Raw genomic sequence first — 25,157 nt, 5'->3', positions numbered from 1 at the left:
TGTGATGAAGGAAATAAAAGCTGAAATAAATCATTCTCTCTACTATTATTCTGACATTTCACATTCTTAAATAAAAGTGGTGATCCTAACTGACCTAAAACAGGGCATTTTTACGAGGATTAAATGTCAGGAATTGTGAAAAACTGACAACTGGCCTACCTGGTTAAATAAAGGTGAAAAAAATAAATAGAAAAAAAATAAAAACGTGATAATAAAACCCAATGCCCTTTAAAACCCCTTGAATTGAATTGACAGACAGAGAGAGAGAGAGAGACAGAGAGACAGAGAGAGAGAGAGAGAGACAGAGAGGGAGAGACAGAGAGAGAGAGACAGAGAGAGAGAGAGAGAGAGAGACAGACAGAGAGGGAGAGACATAGAGAGAGAGAGAGAGAGAGAGACAGAGGGAGAGACAGAGAGAGAGAGAGAGAGGGAGAGAGAGAGAGACACAGAGAGGGAGAGACAGAGAGAGAGAGAGAGGGAGAGACAGAGAGAGAGAGAGAGACAGACAGAGAGAGACAGACAGAGAGGGAGAGACAGAGAGAGAGAGGGAGAGACAGAGAGAGAGACAGACAGACAGACAGAGAGAGAAACAGACAGAGAGAGAGAGAGAGAGGGAGAGAGAGACAGAGAGAGAGAGAGACAGAGAGAGAGAGAGAGAGAGAGAGAGAGAGAGAGACAGAGAGAGAGAGGCAGCTAAGGACAGATGACGTTGGTTGCTGTGTCATGGAGGTCATGGAGGTATTGTTATTGTAGAAAGGATAATATATGTTAGGAGCTCTACACACACATGTTCTTTCAGAGTTATAATCTTCTCAGCAGCAGCCTCTGCCTCTTCCATAAGAATTAGAAGCTAAGCCCTTGACCTTTGACCCTGCAGCCCAGTCCTCAGCCCTCATCCCTCTCGTTCTCTTCACTCCTCCCGCTCAATTCAATTCAATAGGAAACATATGTTTACATTGCCAAAGCAAGTCAAATAGATAATAAACATAAAGAATATGTACAATGGTCTTTCTTCTTCACCGGTTGTCCTTTTCTTTTGGCAACAGGTCACACATCTTGCTGCTGTGATGTCACACTGTGGAATTTCACCCAATAGAAATAGGAGTTTATCAAAATTGGATTTGTTTTCAAATTCTTTGTGGGTCTGTGTAATCTGAGGGAAATATGTGTCTCTATGGAGACACAGGAGGTTAAGAAGTGCAGCTCAGTTTCCACCTCATTTTGTGGGCAGTGAGCACATAGCCTGTCTTCTCTTGAGAGCCAGGTCTTCCTAAGGCAGCCTTTCTCAATAGCAAGGTTGTACATAGTCAAAGCTTTCCTTAATTCTGAGTCAGTCACAGTGGTCAGGTACTCTGACACTGTGCACTCTCGGTAGGGCCAAATATCATTCCAGTTTTCTGTGTTTTATTGAAAATTCTTTCCAATGTGTCAGGTAATTACATTTTAATTGTGTGTTGCTGTCCTGGGGCTCTGTGGGGTCTGTATGTGTTTGTGAACAGAGCCCCAGGACCATCTTGCTTAGGGGACTCTTCTCTTGGTTCATCTCTCTGTAGGTGATGGCTTTGTTATGGAAGATTTGGGAATCGCTTCCTTTTAGGTGGTTGTAGAATTTAACGGCTCTTTTCTGGATTTTGATAATTAGCGGGTATCGGCCTAATTCTGCTCTGCATGCATTATTTGGTGTTTAACATTTTACACTGAGGATATTTTTTGCAGAATTCTGCATGCAGAGACTCGATTGGGTGTTTGTCCCATTTTGTGAATTCTTGTTGGCTGTTACTTTGACGGTATTACCGCCACACCAGCGAGTCATGAAGGCAGTCAAATTCCACATGACCGTTTAGTCACAGTAATTAGGCTTCTCCAAACTCGGATGCTGCTAATGGTCATTAGTATCCTACCACACATAATAACTGCCTGGTACTCAGCACTCTATTGTCCCTCTAAACCAGTGGTCACCAAACTACGGCCCGCGGGCCGGATACGGCCCGTCAGCACATTTGGCCCGGCCCTCTGAACAATACCAGAGACGCTATCGAATTTTTTTCCTATTTGACCTCCAGAAAAAAATCCTAGGCCCGGCCCTGTCAAAGAGAGAACGGAATAATGGCGAAAAGGTTAGGTAAGAGAAAAATTGATTCAGAATGCAGGGTATTTAACCTGCAGTGGACAAACAATTTTTTTTTTTGTTCAATGCAAAGAAAAGGCTGTTTGTCTCATCTGTCAAGAGACGGTGGCGGTATTCAAAGAATACAATCTTCGCCGACACTATGAATCCCGTCACAAAGACAAGTACGATAGCTTGCAAGGCCAAATACGAGCAGACAAACTCTCAAAGCTAAAAAGTGGACTACTATCTCAGCAGAATACATTTGTACGCCAAGCTCAGCTGAACCAGGCATCCGTTCGGGCCAGCTTTCGGGTTGCTAAACTGATAGCAAGAAGCGGTAAGCCTTTCACTGACGGAGAGTTTGTTAAGAAATGTATGGATGCTGTCGCGGAGGAGGTGTGTCCCGAGAAGAAAGATGCATTTAATGCCGGAAGTCTGTCGGCGAGTACAATCACCAGACGCGTTGAAGAAATCGGGAGTAATGTATATGCCCAGCTGCAGCAGAAGACGAAAGAATTTGACTTTTTTTCATTAGCACTGGATGAGAGCACGGACGTGCAAGACACAGCGCAACTGCTCATTTTTATTCGTGGAGTTAGCGCAAACTTTGAGATATGCGAGGAGCTGGCAGCCCTCCAAAGTCTCAAAGGGACTACAACGGGCTGAGCCGGGGCAGAGTTTTGAGGCGTTTTTACGAGCTGCTACCCGAAATTAACGCATTTCTTCATTTAAAAGACAAAACGGTCCCAGAGCTGATCGACCCAGAATGGAAATGGCACCTCGCATTTTTAACGTGACAGAAATACTTAACAGCCTTAACTTGCAGCCACAAGGCGAGGGGAAACTCATTTGCGACATGTATTCACACATAAAAGCATTTGAGGTGAAATTAGCCCTGCTTTTGGAACAAGTGAAAAAGCGCAACTTCGTCCATCTTCCTGCTACCCAAAACCTGTCGACAGAGAACCCAGCGGTCCCGTTCCCAGCTGAAAAGTGCGTGGAAGCACTGGAAATGCTGAAGGCGGAGTTCGGTGTGCGATTCAGTGAACTACATGTTCATGCAAAAGAAATCCGTCTTTTTCAGAACCCCTTTGTTGCCGACATTGATGAAGCCCAGCCTTCATATCAGTTTGAGTTGGCTGAGTTACAGAACTGTGATGTTCTGAAAGACGCATTCAAGCCCAACAGTCTCATTGACTTCTATGCCGCCCTCCCAAACGACACATATCCAAACATCAAAAAACACGCAATGAAAATGTCCACAGTTTTTGGCAGCACGTATATCTGCGAGAAAACCTTTTCTCGCATGAAACTGTTGAAAACCCCGATGAGATCAAGATTGACAGATGAACATTTGCATCAGTGCTTGAGACTGGCTGTAACTAGAATGGAACCTGATATTCAACTTCTCACCAGCCAGATGCAGGCCCACAGTTCACACTGATGAACATACATAGGTAAGCTCACTTTTCTGACTTGAATGAGTCATTCTGAGCATAAACAAATATAATCATAATAAAATCTACTGGGATAAAATCCATCTTTACAACCATACTGGTAGTGAAATGTATTGTGCTGTGTAGGTGCTGTATCACTTAGTTCAGTTTCTCAACCTGCTTCTTTTGTGGTTTTCACAGGGAAGTTGATGAGAGAGAGCTGCAAACAGCGGTGTCTACAAGCCTACTGGAACCTACAAAAGGATTATAAGGAAGGAACACAAGAACTTTAAGAGACTGCTCATATGTGTCAGAGAGATTCTGCTCTGACAACTGAGCTGAACTTTTATCTGTTAAGATTGTGCATGGCACGACAGAAAGTTAATGTTCCATGGCTTTTTTTTCTATGAAGAACCCAGAGAGAGTTATTTAGTTATTATTTATTTCCTGTTTTTTCTGTGAAGAACTCAGAGAGGGTTATTTAGTTATTATTTATTTCATTAATAGTGTTATTATTTGTTTCCTGACTTTTTTTCTGTAAAGAACCTGGAAAGGGTTATTTGGTTATGTGTGGCTTTCTGGAAAACAATAAATTTTTTAAGCTCCCCTACGATCGTCACACTTTTTCTGTTACAAACTGACACCGGCCCCCCATCAGAGAAGGGAAAAGTTATGTGGCCCTCACAGGAAAAAGTTTGGGGACCTCTAAACACTCTGACAGCAATGCAAATGTAATGAAAGATGTAAATCAAGATGCAAATCAAATCAAAAATCGAATCAAACATTTCTATATGCTTTGCAATTGCGTGAGAAAATGTGATGGCCTCTATTAAAAAGAGAGAGGAAGTTCCCATCAGCTTTCTATAGGCTAAGCCTACTATATTGATTTCTCAACTTTATTATTTAGTAAAGACAATATTAGCCTATCACCTGTGAATGATATATTGTATTATCACTTTTGAAAGGCAAGAAACTATGCCTTTTTTTGCGTGATTTTTTCTAATCATAGCCAAAACGCCTCTTGTAGCCCATGGGCCCATACGTTTTGATAAGGTTTGTATCACAACTAGAGCAAAAAATGTTGGAGAAGTGGTTTACCCAAACATCTCCACTTTTTGATCTTCATGTTGTTGTTTGTTTAGTGTTTTCCAATTTTACAAGAAATGGTTTCTTCAATTACGTTGATCTGATGATTTCTGACGTGCTGTTCCTTCTTTTTCCGTTGTGTATTTTTGGTTGAATAATAATCTCAATTTCTTTCTTACGTTTTTTCTTCATGAAACGATGTTCATTGTTGTTCATTTTCTTAGGTTGTCTTCTTGACATTTTTAGATTAGATAGTTAAGCTGAGAGGTCAAATATACCATTCAAGTTTCTACTGTTCTCTCTCTCTCTCTCTCTCTCTCTCAGAGAATTTCTAATTTCTGGTCTTTCACATGGGTTTTAAGCCTTAAGCCTTAGTTCTGTCAATAGACCCTGTTAAAGAGAGCGATCCATTATTGGTAGGGTTCCTCTTAGGAAAACGCTGAGGACATCTGACTGTCAGGGTGAGATAATACATTGAGATGAAACGCTGTTGTTTTTGAAGCCTGTACAGTATGGACACACATGTTCATTACACACACACACACGCGCGGGCACGCGAGCGCACACACACACACGCACGCGCACACACACACACACGCACGCGCACACACACACACACGCACGCACGCGCACACACACACACACACACACACACACACACACACACACACACAGGGGCCATAACAGTCTCTAGGGGTTTGTTAGATTGACAGTGGTCCCTTTTGGACACATAGGAATTTTGCTTTGTGTGTGTGTGTGTGTGTGTGTGTGTGTGTGTGTGTGTGTGTGTGTGTGTGTGTGTGTGTGTGTGTGTGGTGTGTGCGTGTGTGTGTGTGTGCGTGTGTGAGTGTGTGTGTGGGTGTGGGTGCCAGCATGTGATCTATTCTGGTGGGTCCTTGCTCTAAATGTGTCTGGTATTCTCACTAGGACAGACAGGACAGTAGAGATCCAAGGACCTGGCCCCATTCTTATTTAGAACACCTCTATTTAATCTACTTCCCCTTCTCTACTTCCTCACAATCCCTCATCATTCTAACATCTGTCTATCCTCCAGTCGCATCATTTCCCTCGGTCTCTCCCTCTCTCTCTCTCTCTCTCTCTCTCTCTCTCTCTGTCTCTCTGTCTCCCTCTCTCTCTCTGTCTCTCTCTCTCTCTCTCTCTCTCTCTCTCTCTCTCTCTCTCTCTCTCTCTCTCTCTCTCTCTCTCACTCTCTGTCTCTCTTTGTCTCTCCCCCCTCTCTCTCTCTCTCTCTCTCTCTCTCCCATCCTCTCTCTCTCTCTGTCCTATTTGATTCTATCAACAGAGAGACAGAGAGAGAGAGTGGGGGGTCATAGGAGAAAGAGAGAAAAGTCATCAGAGAAAGGGAGAAAGTTCACCACTATATCACTGATTATATACAGTATATCACACTCACTTTTGTTTCCAGCGGTTTAGACAGTAATGGCTGAGTTATTTTGAGGGGACAGCAAATGTACACTGTTATACAAGCTGTACACTCACTACTTTACATTGTAGCAAAGTGTCATTTCTTCAGTGTTGTCACATGAAAAGATATACTCAAATATTCACAAAAATGTGAGGGGTGTACTCACTTTTGTGATATACTGTATATAATACCACTATATCACTGATTATATATATAATGCCACTATATCACTGATACTATATACATATAATACCACCATAATACTGATACTATATATATATAATACCACTATAATACTGATACTATATATATAATACCACTATATCACTGATACTTTATACAGTGGGGCAAAAAAGTGTTTAGTCAGCCACCAATTGTGCAAGTTCTCCCACTTAAAAAGATGAGAGAGGCCTGTAATTTTCATCATAGGTACACTTCAACTATGACAGACAAAATGAGGGGAAAAAATCCAGAAAATCACATTGTAGAATTTTTTTATGAATTTATTTGCAACTTATGGTGGTAAATAAGTATTCCACTTAGGACACCACAAGGGGATAATGGCTGCGGTCATTTTGGCTTGTTTTTGATGTTCTTCAAACATATACATATTGTATAGAAAGGCAGTGAATGAGCTTCAACATATTGTATCTTGACAACTTTATTGCTGACATACAAACATTTTGAGACGATATCAAGAATGGACTAATACAACAAATACCAAAAGAGGGTTTGGGGGTGTTTTCCTTTATTACGGAGTAGTGTGACGTCCCTGCCCCCCCCCCCCCCCCCCCGTTCCCTCTTTCTCACCTCTAGCCTTCTATTCTATTCCTCTTTCCCCCCTTCCCTCTTTCTCACCTCTAGCCTTCTCTTCTATTCCTCTTTTCCCCCTTCCCTCTTTCTCACCTCTAGCCATCTATTCTATCCCTCTCCCTCCCCTCTTTCACACCTCTAGCCATCTATTCCATTCCTCTCTCCCGCTTATCTCCCCCTCTCTCCTTCCTCTCTCCTTACTCCCTCCTCTCTTTTCCCCTCCTCTCTCCTCCCGCTTTCCTCTCTCTCCCCCCTCTCTCCCTCCTCTCTCCTCCCGCTTTCCTCTCTCTCTCCCTCCCTCTTTCCCTCCTCTCTCTCCCTCCCTCTTTCCTCCCTCTCTCTTTCTCTACCTCTTTCTCTCCTCCCTCTGTCCTCCATCTCTTTCTCTCTATTGGATCAGCAGATGTTGGTGACCCAGTTAGACCCGGGAACAGATGTTTGATGTGGGGTCTGTCTGTCTGTCTGTCTGTCTGTCTGTCTGTCTGTCTGTCTGTCTGTCTGTCTGTCTGTCTGCCTGCCTGCCTGTCTGTCTGTCTGCCTGTCTGTCTGCCTGCCTGCCTGCCTGCCTGCTATTATATGTGCCTGTCCCAGGAGGGCGGTTTGTTCTTTAAGTACCAGGATGGAGAAATGGAAGGAGGGATGGAGAGACGAAGAGATGGACAGATTGAATAGAGGCAACAGGGAATTGAAAATGAGTGTGGTGAGAAGAGAAAGAGAGGTGTTTTTATGTATCTTCCCGGTCTGAGTACTATGAGTACTGCTGTGCAGTGACCAGGTCATTAGACTGGAGAGAGAAACATGAAGGAAACACAAGTGGAGCAAAGCAAGGAAGTAGAGAGTGGAAAGGTCATCTTTCACAGAATGTGATGTAGTCATCACCATGTAAGCAGAATTCTGTGGCTGTGTGTGTGTGTGTGTGTGTGTGTGTGTGTGTGTGTGTGTGTGTGTGTGTGTGTGTGTGTGTGTCATGCTGTTATTAGAACCCCAAACTCACAAACTGAAACACCATGCTCCATTTGTTGTTGTCATTTTATTCTCTCTCTCTCTCTCTCTCTCTCTCTCTCTCTCATAAATATTTCCAACTCGCTCCGTTTTGTTCATCACGTTTGGCTACGAAAAAAACCTGTATCCAGGAGTGTAATTATCTCCGCAAGCTCATTAGCATAACGCAACGTTAACTATTCATGAAAATCGCAAATGAAATGAAATAAATATATTAGCTCTCAAGCTTAGCCTTTTGTTAACAACACTGTCATCTCAGATTTTCAAAATAGTAGGTCTTTTTAACTCTCGAACCAAAATAGCTAAAACAAGCATTTGTGTAAGAGTATTGATAGCCTAGCATAGCATTAAGCCTAGCATTCAGCATGCAACATTTTCACAAAAAACAGAAAAGCATTCAAATAAAATAATTTACCTTTGAAGAACTTCAGATGTTTTCAATGAGGAGACTCTCAGTTAGATAGCAAATGTTAAGTTTTTCCAAAAATATTATTTGTGTAGGACAAATCGTTCCGTTTTGTTCATCACGTTTGGGTAAGAAAAAAAAAGAAAATTAAGTCATTACAACGCAAACTTTTTTCCAAATTAACTCCATAATATCGACAGAAACATGGCAAACGTTGTTTAGAATCAATCCTCAAGGTGTTTTTCACATATCTATCGATGATAAATCCTTCGTGGCAGTTTGGTTTCTCCTCTGAAGAAATGGAACGCGCATGGACCTGGAGATTACGCAATAATTTCGACGCAGGACACCGGGCGTACACCTGGTAAATGTAGTCTCTTATGGTCAATCTTCCAATGATATGCCTACAAATACGTCACAATGCTGCAGACACCTTGGGGAAACGACAGAAAGTGCAGGCTCATTCCTGGCGCATTCACAGCCATATAAGGAGACATTGGAACACAGCGCCTTCAGAATCTGGACCATTTCCCGTATGAAATTTCATCTTGGTTTCGCGTGTAGCATTAGTTCTGGGGCACTTACAGATAATATCTTTGCAGTTTTGGAAACGTCAGTTTTTTCTTTCCAAAGCTATCAATCCCATGCATAGTCGAGCATCTTTTCGTGACAAAATATCTTGTTTAAAACGGGAACGTTTTTTATCCAAAAATTAAAAGAGCGCCCCCTATCTCGAAGAAGTTAATAAAAAAAAGATATATATACATATATTATAATTATCTTGCATATCTTAATTTATTTCCACTATTAACAAAAAATATTTGTAATAATGTGAGTACTTCATCAGAAGGATTGTTACCTATAAACAAGACGGGCATTACCAAAACTACATTTTTGGCAAACAATTATTATTTTGGGGAAAAAAATGTTGTTATTCATTATGTATTGTCCCTAACATCATTATCCCTTAGCAATACACACACACACACACACACACACACCCCTACCCCTACAAACATCCACGAGCTCAGGTGTCCAATCCATATAAATTACAGGTTGTAATGCAACAAAGTGGAAAAAACTCCAAGGGGAACGACTACTTTTGCAAGGCACTGTAATACAGGGAAAAAACCCCGTAAATAACTACGATCTTAACCGGTATTCACCAAGGTTCTCATCTTTGATTACATGATGGGCATGGACACATGTAGCTTACATTCATCCTCTCTAAAAAAATCAGGGGGTTCAACAAGGGTTCGTCTACGATCCTCAAAGTTCTTTGAAGAAGGGTTCTTGGCGCTGAAAATGTACCCCCCCAAAAGGTTCTTCCACGATCCCCGTAGAAGGTGTGGTTCATCGAGGAACATCCTTAGATGGGGGGTCTTGCAAAACATAACTGCCTAACTGAAAAATGTTGATTTGAATTGGAAAGGACAGCAGTTTCAGGAACTTAACTGAAGAATGTAAATATCTCAATTTAAGGTAAGGTTTGTCCCCTCCCCTGTATGATCTAAATGGATATTGTTTTATGATGATATCATCAATCTTTTCATATTTGTGCAAATCTTTCTAAAAACTGAAAATGGACACAATTCAATGGATATCAATCGACAAAGAGGTTGTTATATGTAGGCTGTAATTATATGTCGTAGACCAGCTGTATTGGCTGCAGATGACCGAACTGCTCACTTGTGTTTCTGCAGGTATTCAGACGAGGAGGCATACAAAGATGTGTCAATTAGTATTGGTATGTTACGCAGATCACATGTACCATCCTCCTCCCTGACCTCTTCATTAAATACCCCACAGGCCTCTCCATTATGGACGTGGTATGTGTATGAAAACCATTATCAAAACTGGGGTTTTTATCCATTCACATTCGCAACAAAAACCAAAGGTATGATTACTGTCATGTGCAATTATCTGTCATTATCTATAATTACAATTGTTGGGATTCACAGACTTCAACCTCTCTTCACCTCTGATGAATATAACAGGAAACCTGTTTGATCACGACGAACTGCAAAATCCTTCCAACTATGGCTCAACACAACACAGTAACATCAACACAGTACCATAACATCAACACAGTAATATCAACACAGTAACATTAACATGCCAGAGGATCAACACAGTAACATCAACACAGTAACATCAACACAGTAACATCAACACAGTAACATCAACACAGTACCATCAACACAGTAACATCAACATGCCAGAGGATCAACACAGTAACATCAACACAGTAACATCAACACAGTACCATCAACACAGTAACATCAACACAGTAACATCAACACAGTAACAACACAGTAACATCAACACAGTAACATCAACACAGTACCATCAACACAGTAACATCAACACAGTAACATCAACACAGTAACATCAACACAGTACCATCAACACAGTACCATCAACATGCCAGAGGATCAACACAGTAACATCAACACAGTAACATCAACATGCCAGAGGATCAACACAGTAACATTAACACAGTAACATCAACACAGTAACATCAACACAGTAACATCAACATGCCAGAGGATCAACACAGTAACATTAACATGCCAGAGGATATACCCATTGGACTTATTTGGATTTTAACAATTCTGCTTTGTCACTAAAATCATAATAAACACTGAGAACTCTAAAATATTGTGTTATTGTTATGCATATTATTAATAATAATATTAATAAAAGGGGAGATTGGGTTGTTACAAAATTAACCCCAAAATGTTCTTTGAAGACCCGCTTTTAATTCAAATAAATAATCGTAATATTAAACTTTTTTTAACAAGATTTTATATAATTTAAAAGCTTAAATTCTTGTTTATCTAACTGCATTGTCCAATTTATAATAGGCTTTACAGGGAAAGCATACCATGCGATTGTTTGAGGACGGCGCCCCACATCAACATATTTTTCAACCAGCACAGGTTTCATAAAATCACAAATAGCGATTAAATACATCATTTACTTTTGAAAATCTTCCTCTGTGTGCAATCCCAAGGGTCCCAGCTACAACATGAATGGTTGTTTTGTTAGATAAAATCCTTCTTTATATCCCAAAAAGTCATTTAGTTGGGCGCCATCAATTTCAGTAATCCACTCGTTCAACATGCAGACAAAGGAATCAAAAAAGCTACCGCTAAACTTTGTTCAAATAAGTCAAATTACGTTTCTATTAAATCCTCAGTTACCCTATATTCTAAATAAACTATAATATTTAATAAGGAAAGAAGTATGTTCAATAGAAAATTTGTCATGTGCGATCAAACTGATTTTCCACTTTGACTCTTTGTACCAGATCTCCAAATTCTTCCTCGTTTTGGAAGAAACAAGCCTGAAACCTTGTACAAAGACTGTTGACATCTAGTGGAATACATAGGAATTGCAATCTGGGAGATATAATTGCATAGGACCCATAGCTTCCCATTATAAGAGCTAAACATAAAAAAAAAAAAGATCTGGTTGGTTTTTCCTTGGATTTTTGCCTACCATATCAATTGTGTTATAGTGTCATACATTGTCTTAACATTAATACAAACCTCAAAGTGTTTTCTATCCAATGCTACCAATTATATGCATTTCGTGTCATCTGGGCCTGAGTAACAGGCAGTTTACTTTGGGCATGTCAGTCAGGCGGAAATCCAGGAAACTAGACCCTAGCCCCTAAGAGGAAAGGGTTTTTAGAGGAACGTATAAGGGTTCCCCCACAGTTTCAATTTGAAGAGCCCCAGGAACCTTTTCTTTTTAGAGTGTGGAGGGGGGTTTTATACACCTACAATTACATACAGTAGATATAAAGAGAATGTCAGCTCACTGTTTTACTCCTCTCTAACTTGATCTTTTAAATAAAGCTTTGGTGATTCAGATTTACAATCTGTCTCATGAGCCAAACCTTTTATCGTCAGTGCTGATTACTTCGCTGTTGTATTGGGCTGGACCCCCCAAAAAATCATCCTTAATTGAAAGGAGGTTGGTTATGGAATGGAGGAAAAAAACGTGTTTATTATGTTTCTGAATAGGAAGTATACAGGCACGAAAAGCACATTTCTCTTGTTCAATGCTCATATGGGCAGTGTGCGGCACAGCTAAATAGGCTGCATTCCTGCTGTTTGGTCTTAAATATCCCTTCCATCGCTGTCTGAAGTTCAGCCTGGTCACCCTTGATACATATCGGTATTCAACGTCCATCCATGTGTGAGTACGTCAGGAGATGACGTGGAAACCGGCCACTAGGGGGCAACAGTGAGCGCTGTTACCTTCAACTAGGTTTGTTTTTTTTGCTAGGTCGTTGTGGACGGGGAAGGCAGATGGGTGTTAGCATCTGATTCCAAAGTTTTTTAAATCAAGTGATAGAAATATGTTTTTTGAGATTTTTGTTTTAAGTCTATTCCGAACCTTAACTCTTACCTTAACCATTCAGAGTTAATGCCTAAACTGAACGCTAACCTTCAAAATGTGACGTTTGCAACAACTTCAAAATTTGGGAAACATGGACGAACGTCTAATTCTGACATGAGACTGTGAGAGCTGGTTGCTGAAATGATCATTTTGGATCACAGTTTTTAAGGACACACCTAGAATATTTCCATCTGAGCGCAAAGGAGCTGGTATATAAGACAGGTAAATTACCAATTCTTGAGCAACAGTTTGAAAATAGCAGAGCGCTTGCATTTTTAACAAGTCAAAATTGCCAACAAATGTGCTTTTGACACTAGTTGCGCCTTAACGCTAGCCGAGAAAAGAGCCCTGTAGGTTGCTAGCTGACACTAAGACGGCCTGGGCGGCTCGGTTATTAATTACAGCAGGTACTGACTCTCTCCAACATGTATGTGTGTGTGTGTGTGTGTGTGTGTGTGTGTGTGTGTGTGTGTGTGTGTGTGTGTGTGTGTGTGTGTGTGTGTGTGTGCGTGCGTGCTTGCGTGCGTGCGTGCGTGCGTGTGTGTGTGTGAATGCCTGTGTGTGAATGCCTGTGTGTTCTCCAAACACTCCCCTGCTGTTGTGGAAGGGCCTCATTCACACCATACTATGCTCTTTCAAAGCAAATAAATGAGATGATTATAGACCTTACTGCTTTCTATTGTGCATAGCTAAAAGTCTAAAGAACTGAATCTCAGAAAACCCTGTCTCTCTGTGCTGGCATGCAGTATGTTTGGAGCTAACAATACATAATAGACCCCCGTACTGTTCAGCCTTTTAGGATTGTACTGCAAACACTTCTTTCTAAGTCTCAATGGATAGGCTGCTGTAGAGCTATATACATCAAGGTAATGCTGTCAGTAGCTCTCTGTGAAGATAGCTGAGATGACGCTGTTCCAAATGGAACCCTATTCCCTATATAGTGCACTACTTTAGACCAGAACTATATATCTAATAGCTGGTTGAAAGACTGCTCCAGATATAGACTATATACAGTGCCTTGCGAAAGTATTCGGCCCCCTTGAACTTTGCGACCTTTTGCCACATTTCAGGCTTCAAACATAAAGATATAAAACTGTATTTGTTTGTGAAGAATCAACAACAAGTGGGACACAATCATGAAGTGGAACGACATTTATTGGATATTTCAAACTTTTTTAACAAATCAAAAACTTAAAAATTGGGCGTGCAAAATTATTCAGCCCCCTTAAGTTAATACTTTGTAGCGCCACCTTTTGCTGCGATTACAGCTGTAAGTCGCTTGGGGTATGTCTCTATCAGTTTTGCACATCGAGAGACTGAATATTTTTCCCATTCCTCCTTGCAAAACAGCTCAAGCTCAGTGAGGTTGGATGGAGAGCATTTGTGAACAGCAGTTTTCAGTTCTTTCCACAGATTCTCGATTGGATTCAGGTCTGGACTTTGACTTGGCCATTCTAACACCTGGATATGTTTATTTTTGAACCATTCCATTGTAGATTTTGCTTTATGTTTTGGATCATTGTCTTGTTGGAAGACAAATCTCCGTCCCAGTCTCAGGTCTTTTGCAGACTCCATCAGGTTTTCTTCCAGAATGGTCCTGTATTTGGCTCCATCCATCTTCCCATCAATTTTAACCATCTTCCCTGTCCCTGCTGAAGAAAAGCAGGCCCAAACCATGATGCTGCCACCACCATGTTTGACAGTGGGGATGGTGTAATCAGGGTGATGAGCTGTGTTGCTTTTACGCCAAACATAACGTTTTGCATGTTTGGTGTGTCTCCCAGGTGGCTTGTGGCAAACTTTAAACGACACTTTTTATGGATATCTTTAAGAAATGGCTTTCTTCTTGCCACTCTTCCATAAAGGCCAGATTTGTGCAATATACGACTGATTGTTGTCCTATGGACAGAGTCTCCCACCTCAGCTGTAGATCTCTGCAGTTCATCCAGAGTGATCATGGGCCTCTTGGCTGCATCTCTGATCAGTCTTCTCCTTGTATGAGCTGAAAGTTTAGAGGGACGGCCAGGTCTTGGTAGATTTGCAGTGGTCTGATACTCCTTCCATTTCAATATTATCGCTTGCACAGTTCTCCTTGGGATGTTTAAAGCTTGGGAAATCTTTTTGTATCCAAATCCGGCTTTAAACATCTTCACAACAGTATCTCGGACCTGCCTGGTGTGTTCCTTGTTCTTCATGATGCTCTCTGCGCTTTTAACGGACCTCTGAGACTATCACAGTGCAGGTGCATTTATACGGAGACTTGATTACACACAGGTGGATTGTATTATTTTTTTTTTCACCTTTATTTAACCAGGTAGGCTAGTTGAGAACACCTTTATTTAACCAGGTAGGCTAGTTGAGAACACCTTTATTTAACCAGGTAGGCCAGTTGAGAACACCTTTATTTAACCAGGTAGGCTAGTTGAGAACACCTTTATTTAACCAGGTAGGCTAGTTGAGAACACCTTTATTTAACCAGGTAGGCTTTATTTAACCAGGTAGTTGAGAACACCTTTATTTAACCAGGTAGGCTAGTTGAGAACACCTTTATTTAACCAGGTAGGCTAGTTGAGAACACCTTTATTTAACCAGGTAGGCTAGTTGAGAACACCTTTATTTAACCAGGTAGGCTAGTTGAGAACACCTTTATTTAACCAGGTAGGCTAGTTGAGAACACCTTTATTTAACCAGGTAGGCTAGTTGAGAACACCTTTATTTAACCAGGTAGGCTAGTTGAGAACACCTTTATTTAACCAGGTAGGCTAGTTGAGAACACCTTTATTTAACCAGGTAGGCTAGTTGAGAACACCTTTATTTAACCAGGTAGGCTAGTTGAGAACACCTTTATTTAACCAGGTAGGCTAGTTGAGAACACCTTTATTTAACCAGGTAGGCTAGTTGAGAACAAGTTCTCATTTGCAACTGCGACCTGGCCAAGATAAAGCATAGCAGTGTGAACAGACAACACAGAGTTACACATGGAGTAAACAATTACAAGTCAATAACACAGTAGAAAAAAGGAGCAGTCTATATACAATGTGTGCAAAAGGCATGAGGAGGTAGGCAAATAATTACAATTTTGCAGATTAACACTGGAGTGATAAATGATCAGATGGTCATGTACAGGTAGAGATATTGGTGTGCAAAAGAGCAGAAAAGTAAATAAATAAAAAAAACAGTATAAAAACAGTATGGGAATGAGGTAGGTGAAAATGGGTGGGCTATTTACCAATAGACTATGTACAGCTGCAGCGATCGGTTAGCTGCTCGGATAGCTGATGTTTGAAGTTGGTGAGGGAGATAAAAGTCTCCAACTTCAGCGATTTTTGCAGTTCGTTCCAGTCACAGGCAGCAGAGTACTGAGACGAAAGGCGGCCAAATGAGGTGTTGGCTTTAGGGATGATCAGTGAGATACACCTGCTGGAGCGCGTGCTACGGATGGGTGTTGCCATCGTGACCAGTGAACTGAGATAAGGCGGAGCTTTACCTAGCATGGACTTGTAGATGACCTGGAGCCAGTGGGTCTGGCGACGAATATGTAGCGAGGGCCAGCCGACTAGAGCATACAAGTCGCAGTGGTGGGTGGTATAAGGTGCTTTAGTGACAAAACGGATGGCACTGTGATAGACTGCATCCAGTTTGCTGAGTAGAGTGTTGGAAGCCATTTTGTAGATGACATCGCCGAAGTCGAGGATCGGTAGGATAGTCAGTTTTACTAGGGTAAGCTTGGCGGCGTGGGTGAAGGAGGCTTTGTTGCGGAATAGAAAGCCGACTCTTGATTTGATTTTCGATTGGAGATGTTTGATGTGAGTCTGGAAGGAGAGTTTGCAGTCTAGCCAGACACCTAGGTACTTATAGATGTCCACATATTCAAGGTCGGAACCATCCAGGGTGGTGATGCTAGTCGGGCATGCGGGTGCAGGCAGTGATCGGTTGAAAAGCATGCATTTGGTTTTACTCGCGTTTAAGAGCAGTTGGAGGCCACGGAAGGAGTGCTGTATGGCATTGAAGCTCGTTTGGAGGTTAGATAGCACAGTGTCCAATCATTAGTCATTTAGGTCAACATTGGATCATTCAGAGATCCTCACTGAACTTCTGGAGAGAGTTTGCTCGTTAAAAGAGATATAGACTATATATCTAATAGCTGGTTGAAAGACTGCTAGAGATATAGACTATATATCTAATAGCTCGTTAAAAGAGATTTAGACTATATATCTAATAACTGGTTGAAAGACTGCTAGAGATATAGACTATATATCTTATAGCTCGTTAAAAGAGATATAGACTATATATCTAATAGCTGGTTGAAAGACTGCTAGAGATATAGACTATATATCTAATAGCTCGTTAAAAGAGATTTAGACTATATATCTAATAACTGGTTGAAAGACTGCTAGAGATATAGACTATATATCTTATAGCTCGTTAAAAGAGATATAGACTATATATCTAATAGCTGGTTGAAAGACTGCTAGACATATAGACTATATATCTTATTGCTCGTTAAAAGAGATATAGACTATATATCTAATAGCTCGTTAAAAGAGATATAGACTATATATCTAATAGCTGGTGATATAGGCTACTGTCTGGTATTGTATGGTTCCGATGAGGTAGAGATTAGTGGATCTCCTCGTCTCTGAGCTGACTCATATTAAACACACAGCTGACCACAGATAAACCCAGTCTGTCTCATTGACGTCATAGTGGATGGAGGCGTTGACGTTTAGGATTATCAAACGGTTGTGTATTGTTTCGAGCCTGTCGTGAGCGTTGGAAAGCCCTACATACTAAATAGTTATGAGTTAAATAGGACAGAACAGAAAATGAACTGTTGCACTTGAGATAAAACACTGCTAAACAATGTATGCACTATACATTTCACGGGGTATTAAAGGGTCCATATCAGTGGATATCTTTACATGACATGTGTTTGAGGCCGTGTCCTAAATGTATATTTAGAGTTGTGTGGATCATGACAGTCTGAATTCAGATGTGTCTTTTAGACAGATATGATATTGGGATTACTCCTCCGAATATCACACATGGACATTGCCTATGGCCGAAATATGGACTCATTCGATGTCCTGAGATACGTCACGTCCTATTGTCTCTCTTCCTTTTGACAAATACTGACTGTATACGTCACATAGGGTAGCCTAGTGGTTAGAGTGGAGGGGTGGCAGCGTAGCCTAGTGGTTAGAGTGGAGGGGCGGTAGGTAGCCTAGTGGTTAGAGCATTGGACTAGTAACCGGAAGGTTGCAAGTTCAAAATCGCCGAGCTGACAAGGTACAAATCTGTCGTTTTGCTCCTGAACAGGCAGTTAACCCACTGTTCCTAGGCCGTCTTTGAAAATAAGAATTTGTTCTTAACTGACTTGCCTAGGTAAATAAAGGTAAAATAAAAAAATATATATGTGTTTTCTCAGCACATTCAAGATGTGTTGCTATATTGATTCCAGATATGCTTCTCCTGGCTGAGGTCCATATCTGGATCTTGATATGCTATTTGATCAGAGGAGGAACGGGAGAACCATCCTCCTCAGTGGATAAAACCGTATTAAATATATTCAGTTCATCAAATAATTGATTAAAACACACTCTTTTGCAGTGAAGGTCTACAGTAGCCTCAACAGCACTCTGTAGTGTATCACCATGGTGTAGCCGGAGGACAGCTATTTTCCATCCTCCTCTGGGTACATCGACTTTAATATGAGGAGGGTCATGGTTCTCACTCCCTTCCATACCTACCTGCCTCTAACCACCAGGCTACCTGCCTCTAACCACTAGGCTACCTGCCTCTAACCACTAGGCTACCTGCCTCTAACCACTAGGCTACCTGCTCTAACCACTGGGCTACCTGCCTCTAACCGCTAGGCTACCTGCCTGTAACCACTAGGCTACCTGCTCTAACCACTAGGCTACCTGCCTCTAACCACCAGGCTACCTGCTCTAACCACTAGGCTACCTGCCTCTAACCACCAGGCTACCTGCTCTAACCATTAGACTACCTGCCTCTAACCACTAGGCTACCTGCTCTAACCACTAGGCTACCTGCCTCTAACCACCAGGCTACCTGCTCTAACCACCAGGCTACCTGCTCTAACCACTAGACTACCTGCTCTAACCACTAGGCTACCTGCCTCTAACCACCAGGCTACCTGCTCTAACCACCAGGCTACCTGCTCTAACCACCATGCTACCTGCTCTAACCACTAGACTACCTGCTCTAACCACCAGGCTACCTGCTCTAACCACTAGGCTACCTGCCTCTAACCACTAGGCTACCTGCCTCTAACCACTAGGCTACCTGCTCTAACCACTAGACTACCTGCTCTAACCACTAGACTACCTGCTCTAACCACTAGACTACCTGCCTCTAACCACTAGGCTACCTGCTCTAACCACCAGGCTACCTGCTCTAACCACCAGGCTACCTGCCTCTAACCACTAGGCTACCTGCCTCTAACCACCAGGCTACCTGCCTCTAACCACTAGGCTACCTGCCTCTAACCACTAGGCTACCTGCCTCTAACCACTAGGCTACCTGCTCTAACCACTAGACTACCTGCTCTAACCACTAGGTTACCTGCCTCTAACCACCAGGCTACCTGCTCTAACTACTAGGCTACCTGCCTCTAACCACTAGGCTACCTGCCTGTAACCACTAGGCTACCTGCTCTAACCACTAGGCTACCTGCCTCTAACCACCAGGCTACCTGCCTCTAACCACTAGGCTACCTGCTCTAACCACTAGACTACCTGCTCTAACCACTAGGTTACCTGCTCTAACCACCAGGCTACCTGCCTCTAACCACTAGGCTACCTGCCTCTAACCACCAGGCTACCTGCTCTAACCACTAGACTACCTGCCTCTAACCACTAGGCTACCTGCCTCTAACCACTAGGCTACCTGCCTCTAACCACCAGGCTACCTGCCTCTAACCACTAGGCTTCCTGCCTCTAACCACTAGACTACCTGCCTCTAACCACTAGGCTACCTGCCTCTAACCACCAGGCTACCTGCTCTAACCACCAGGCTACCTGCCTCTAACCACCAGGCTACCTGACTCTAACCACCAGGCTACCTGTTACACTGCTTTTAGCCACTGTTTTACAATTGGGGTGAATGGAATGTTTGTTTTCCCCAATTTGTGGGCGTGGTCGAGGGATTCTTAATTGTTTTACTCCCTATCAAGCTTTAAGGTGACGGCTAACATTTTAAAACGTTTAGGCATATTTTGTACTACTGGTTACTATAAGCTATCTAACTAACTTAGCTAGCTAGCTAACTACCAACTTGGCTGGCTAGCTAGCTTGTCCCAGTTCATTTTCTCATCAGGAATGAAGCAGAGTAGCTACCTTGTGAAATAACAATATTTTCTTGCAATATCGACACAATTTTGAATCATGATTTATGCATTTATGCATGATTTATGCACCAACACTGTCACCTCATTGGATCTGTACTGTGAGGGACCGTTGATGACGACCCAATCGGCATCCACCGTCCGTAACAAACAGGGCAGGCATATATTTTTGCAAGATTGTCCTACGTTTGCATCTCTCCAGAAAACAGGTGTTGTGATTGGAGCTCTGGATTTGCTATGCTGCATTTTAAAAAAGCAGAGATGTTCTTTGGAAATAGCAACTTGGATTAAAATTATGATGATGTTTGCCTTTCCATGCCTTGTATCCCACTACTGAATATGATTTAAATGATGACTCATAAAGTAGCAGGGATTTTTCTGTGGTCCACATTGGATACATGTAGAAATATCTTAGCTCCGTAGATGAAACTAAGGACATGCATATCTAGAGCATGTCTACTCCATATATCTAATAACATGTCAGATATCTGGAATTATATCAATAAAGATATCCCCTGATATTGAACCTTTTCGCCCAGCGACTGTAATACCATTGCATTTTGTGTAAAACACTACAAGATGTTGCTACACAGTTCGAATCCTAGGCTCAAAGTGTCAGATTTTTTATTTGACTGACTTTAGTTGTAATGGATGACATTACATACTAGGAGGTAGGTGGCCTTGTATTGGTCACTGATCTTTGGCTGTCTCTCTACAACTGTAGGGCTGACCTTTGATTGGACGGCATACACCGGTCGTCATGACTACAGCCCATAGACACTTCTCCAAATAATTATTATATTTCAGATTGCTTCCTGATTTAATTGATTGCCGCCCTTTTCTCTCTAGTCTGTAATTGGTTGCTCACGCCCTCTCCCTCTCTTCTCTGCTCTGTGATTGGCAGGTTGTGACCAGGGACCTGGTAGGTGTTGTTGCCGCTGTAGTCCATCGCTGAGGTTGTCTCAGAGACCAAGTGTGTTTCGCCACGGTGTTGCGTCGTTGCCATGGGGAAACAGAACAGCAAGCTGAGGCCGGAGATGCTTCAGGACCTGAGAGAGAACACCGAGTTCTCCGACCACGAACTACAGGAGTGGTACAAGGTCAGTGTACACACACACACACACACACAGATGCACGCATGCAAACTCACAGACAAATACCCACGCACACCGTAATCATAACTCTAACATAGTGGTACAAGGTGACAGCGGACAGACAGCTTGACCCTATTCCTAATATAGTGGTAGAAGGTGACAGCAGACAGACAGCTAGACCCTATTCCTAATATAGTGGTAGAAGGTGACAGCGGACAGACAGCTAGACCCTATTCCTAATATAGTGGTAGAAGGTGACAGCAGACAGACAGCTAGACCCTATTCCTAATATAGTGGTAGAAGGTGACAGCGGACAGACAGATAGACCTTATTCCTAATCTCCAACAGGTGTTCATCCCTGGCCTTTTCAGACCAGGGAAACCACTACTAATAAGATACATACTGGAATAACCAGGGAAACCACTAATAATAAGAAACATACTGGAATAACCAGGGAAACCACTACTAATAAGATACATACTGGAATAACCAGGGAAACCACTACTAATAAGAAACATACTGGAATAACCAGGGAAACCACTACTAATAAGATACATACTGGAATAACCAGGGAAACCACGACTGAAACGATACATACAGGAATAACCAGGGAAACCACTACTAATAAGAAACATACTGGAATAACCAGGGAAACCACTACTAATAAGAAACATACTGGAATAACCAGGGAAACCACTACTAATAAGAAACATACTAGAATAACCAGGGAAACCACTACTAATAAGAAACATACTGGAATAACCAGAGAAACCACGACTGAAACGATACATACAGGAATAACCAGCTCTTTAAATGGCATCTTGTATCTATGGTATATGATATTTAACCTCTTACACTCAATCTCCTATGATAGAGAAATACAGGGACTATGTAAATCTAAATCCCTCTAGAATGTTTGAGAAGTTTAACCAGAGGAAAAATAACTCTAGACCACCTTTACTCTACACACAGAGATGAGTACAAAGCTCTCCCCCACCCTCCATTTGGCAAATCTGACCATAAGTATATCCTACTGATTCCTGCTTACAAGCAAAAAAATAAGCAGGAAGTACCAGTGACTCGACCAATACAGAAGTGGTCACATGGCGCGGATGCTACGCTAAAGGACTGTTTTGCACAGACTGGAATATGTTCCGGGATTCATCCAATGGCATTGAGGAGTACACCACCTCAGTCATCGGCATCAATAAGTGCATCGATGACGTCGTCCCCACAGTGACTGTACGTACATATCCCAACCAGAAGCCATGGATTACAGGCAACAGCCACATTTAGCTAATGGCTAGAGCTGCAAATTTCAAGGAGAGTATATGAAATCCCGCCATGCCCTCAGACGAACCATCAAACAAGCAAAGAGTCGATACAGGATTAAGATTGAATCCTACTACACCGGTGCTGACGCTCATCGGATGTGGCAGGACTTGAAAACTATTACGGACTACAAAGGGAAACCCAGACGTGAGCTGCCTAGTGATGCGAGCCTACCAGACGAACTAAATGCATGAAGCATGCACGAGAGCACCAGCTGTTCTGGATGACTGTGTGATAATGCTCTCGGTAGCCGATGTGAGCAAGACCTTTAAACAGGTCAACATTCAAAAAGCCGCAGGGCCAGATGGATTACCAGGAGGTGTAATCTAAGCATGCGCGGACCAACCTCTCCCTGACCGAGTCTGTAATACCAACATGTTTCAAGCAGACCACCAGTCCCTGTGTCCAAGAGGTAAAGGTAAACTGTCTAAATGATTAGCGCCCCGTAGCACTCACGTCTGTAGCCATGAAGTGCTTTGAAAGGCTGGTCATGGCTCACATCAACAGCATCCTCCCGGATACCCTAGACCCACTCCAATTCACATACCACAAAAACAGATCCACAGATGACGCAATCTCAATCGCACTCCACACTGCCCTTTCCCACCTGGACAGGAACAGCTATGTGAAAATTCTGGTCATTGACTACAGCTCAGCTTTCAATACCATAGTGCCCACGAAGCTCATCACTAAGCTAAGGACCCTGAGTCTAAACACTTCCCTCTGCAACTGGATCCTGGACTTCCTGATGGGCCGCCCCCAGGTGGTAAAAGTTGGCAACAACACATCTGCCACGCTGATCCTCAAAGGTGGGGAACCTCAGGGGTGCGTGCTTAGTCCCCTCCTGTCCTCTCTGTTCACCCACGACTGTGTGGCCAAACAAGACTGCAACAACATCATTAAATATGCTGACGGCATAACAGTGGTAGGCCTGATCACTGACAATGATGAGACAGCCTATAGAGAGGAGGTCAGGGAACTGGCAGTGTGGTGCCAGGACAACAACCTCTCCCTCAATGTGAACAAGACAAAGGAGCTGGACTACAGAAAAAGGTGGGCCGAACAGGCCCCAGTTAACATCAACCGGGCTGGAGTGGAGTGGGTCGAGAGTTTCAAGTTCCTTGGCGTCCACATCACCAACGAACTATCATGGTCCAAACACACCAAGACTGTTGTGAAGAGGTTAACGACAACAACTGTTTCCCCCTTAGGAGACTGAAGATTTGGTTCCCCAGATCCTCAAACAAGTTATACTGCTGCACCATAGAGAGCATCCTGACTGGTTGCATCACCGCCTGGTATGGTAACTGCGTAGGACTATTGTGGCTAATCCTTATTGTGGCTAGCTTCACACAGGTTCTGTCTATCGGAGATTAAATTATCCCTATGCTCGTAGCAGTTAAGCAAATTCAAACTATCATTGATTAACAACCTAGTGTGTGAACAAAACAATTTAAATAGCCAGGAAACAGAAGGACAAAGTCACACTTTAGTAGGCTTTTGGTTAAATTAGACCAACTTCTATGCCTGTTCTCTTCTAAAAATGAATATTTTAGCACTTCACTCACAGTGCGCACAGCGCCCCAGGCAACTGCCATCACTAGTCGGCCTCCACCCAGTACCCTGCCCTGAACTTAGTCTCTGTCACTAGTCGGCCTCCACCCAGTACCCTGCCCAGAACTTAGTCACTGTCACTAGTCGGCCTCCACCCAGTACCCTGCCCTGAACTTAGTCACTGTCACTAGTCGGCCTCCACCCAGTACCCTGCCCTGAACTTAGTCACTGTCACTAGTCGGCCTCCACCCAGTACCCTGCCCTGAACTTAGTCACTGTCACTAGTCGGCCTCCACCCAGTACCCTGCCCAGAACTTAGTCACTGTCACTAGTCAGCCTCCACCCAGTACCCTGCCCTGAACTTAGTCACTGTCACTAGTCGGCCTCCACCCAGTACCCTGCCCTGAACTTAGTCACTGTCACTAGTCAGCCTCCACCCAGTACCCTGCCCTGAACTTAGTCACTGTCACTAGTCGGCCTCCACCCAGTACCCTGCCCTGAATTTAGTCATTGTCACTAGTCGGGTTTCGACCAGATACACTACCCTGAACTTAGTCACTGTCACTAGTCGGCTACCACCCGGTTACTCAAGCCTGCCCCTTAGTGGCTGCTGGCCTAATGTAAATATACATGGAATCAGTGGTCACTTTGTAGCTCGTCCTAATATGATTATAATATCTGAATGTCATTATTTATCCAAATGCCTTAATAACTACAGGGCCTTCAGTAAGTATTCATACCTCTTGACTTATTTCACATTTTGTTTTACAGCCTGAATTCAAAATGGATCCGTTTTTTATTTTTTATCTCACCCATCTACACACAATACCCCATAATGACGAAGCGAACGTTTATTCCAAATTAATTATAGACATATCTCATTTACATAAGTATTCACACCCTTTGGCACCGATTACAGCTGTGAGTCTTTTTGGATGTCCAAACTTTTGACTAGTTTTGTGTGTGTATCTAATGTATATATTTATCTCATGTCATTGCTTAGATGTATGCATAAATAAGACCTTATAGATGCCAAGTCTTAGTCATGATATGGTTTCAGTTTTGCACACCTGGATTGTAGAATATTTGCACGTTATTATTTTTAAAAAATGCTTC

The 25,157-nt window shown here is 42.5% G+C and overlaps 1 protein-coding gene across 1 annotated transcript in view; it reads left to right on the top strand.

Annotated features, from left to right (window-relative positions):
* LOC115128746 (hippocalcin-like protein 1) overlaps nucleotides 1-25,157 on the top strand; it is an 82,617-nt gene that overhangs the window by 29,444 nt on the left and 28,016 nt on the right. Inside the window, exon 2 of the mRNA XM_029658884.2 lies at nucleotides 20,966-21,161. Within this exon, the coding sequence (XP_029514744.1) occupies nucleotides 21,066-21,161 (96 nt within the window). The 5' untranslated portion in view covers nucleotides 20,966-21,065. The remainder of the gene's footprint in view (nucleotides 1-20,965; nucleotides 21,162-25,157) is intronic.

This window comes from Oncorhynchus nerka, linkage group LG4, assembly GCF_034236695.1.
Source record: "Oncorhynchus nerka isolate Pitt River linkage group LG4, Oner_Uvic_2.0, whole genome shotgun sequence".
NCBI lineage: Eukaryota > Metazoa > Chordata > Actinopteri > Salmoniformes > Salmonidae > Oncorhynchus > Oncorhynchus nerka.
The sequence above is the reverse complement of the archived record's forward strand: the minus strand, read 5'-3'. Positions and strand labels throughout refer to the sequence as shown.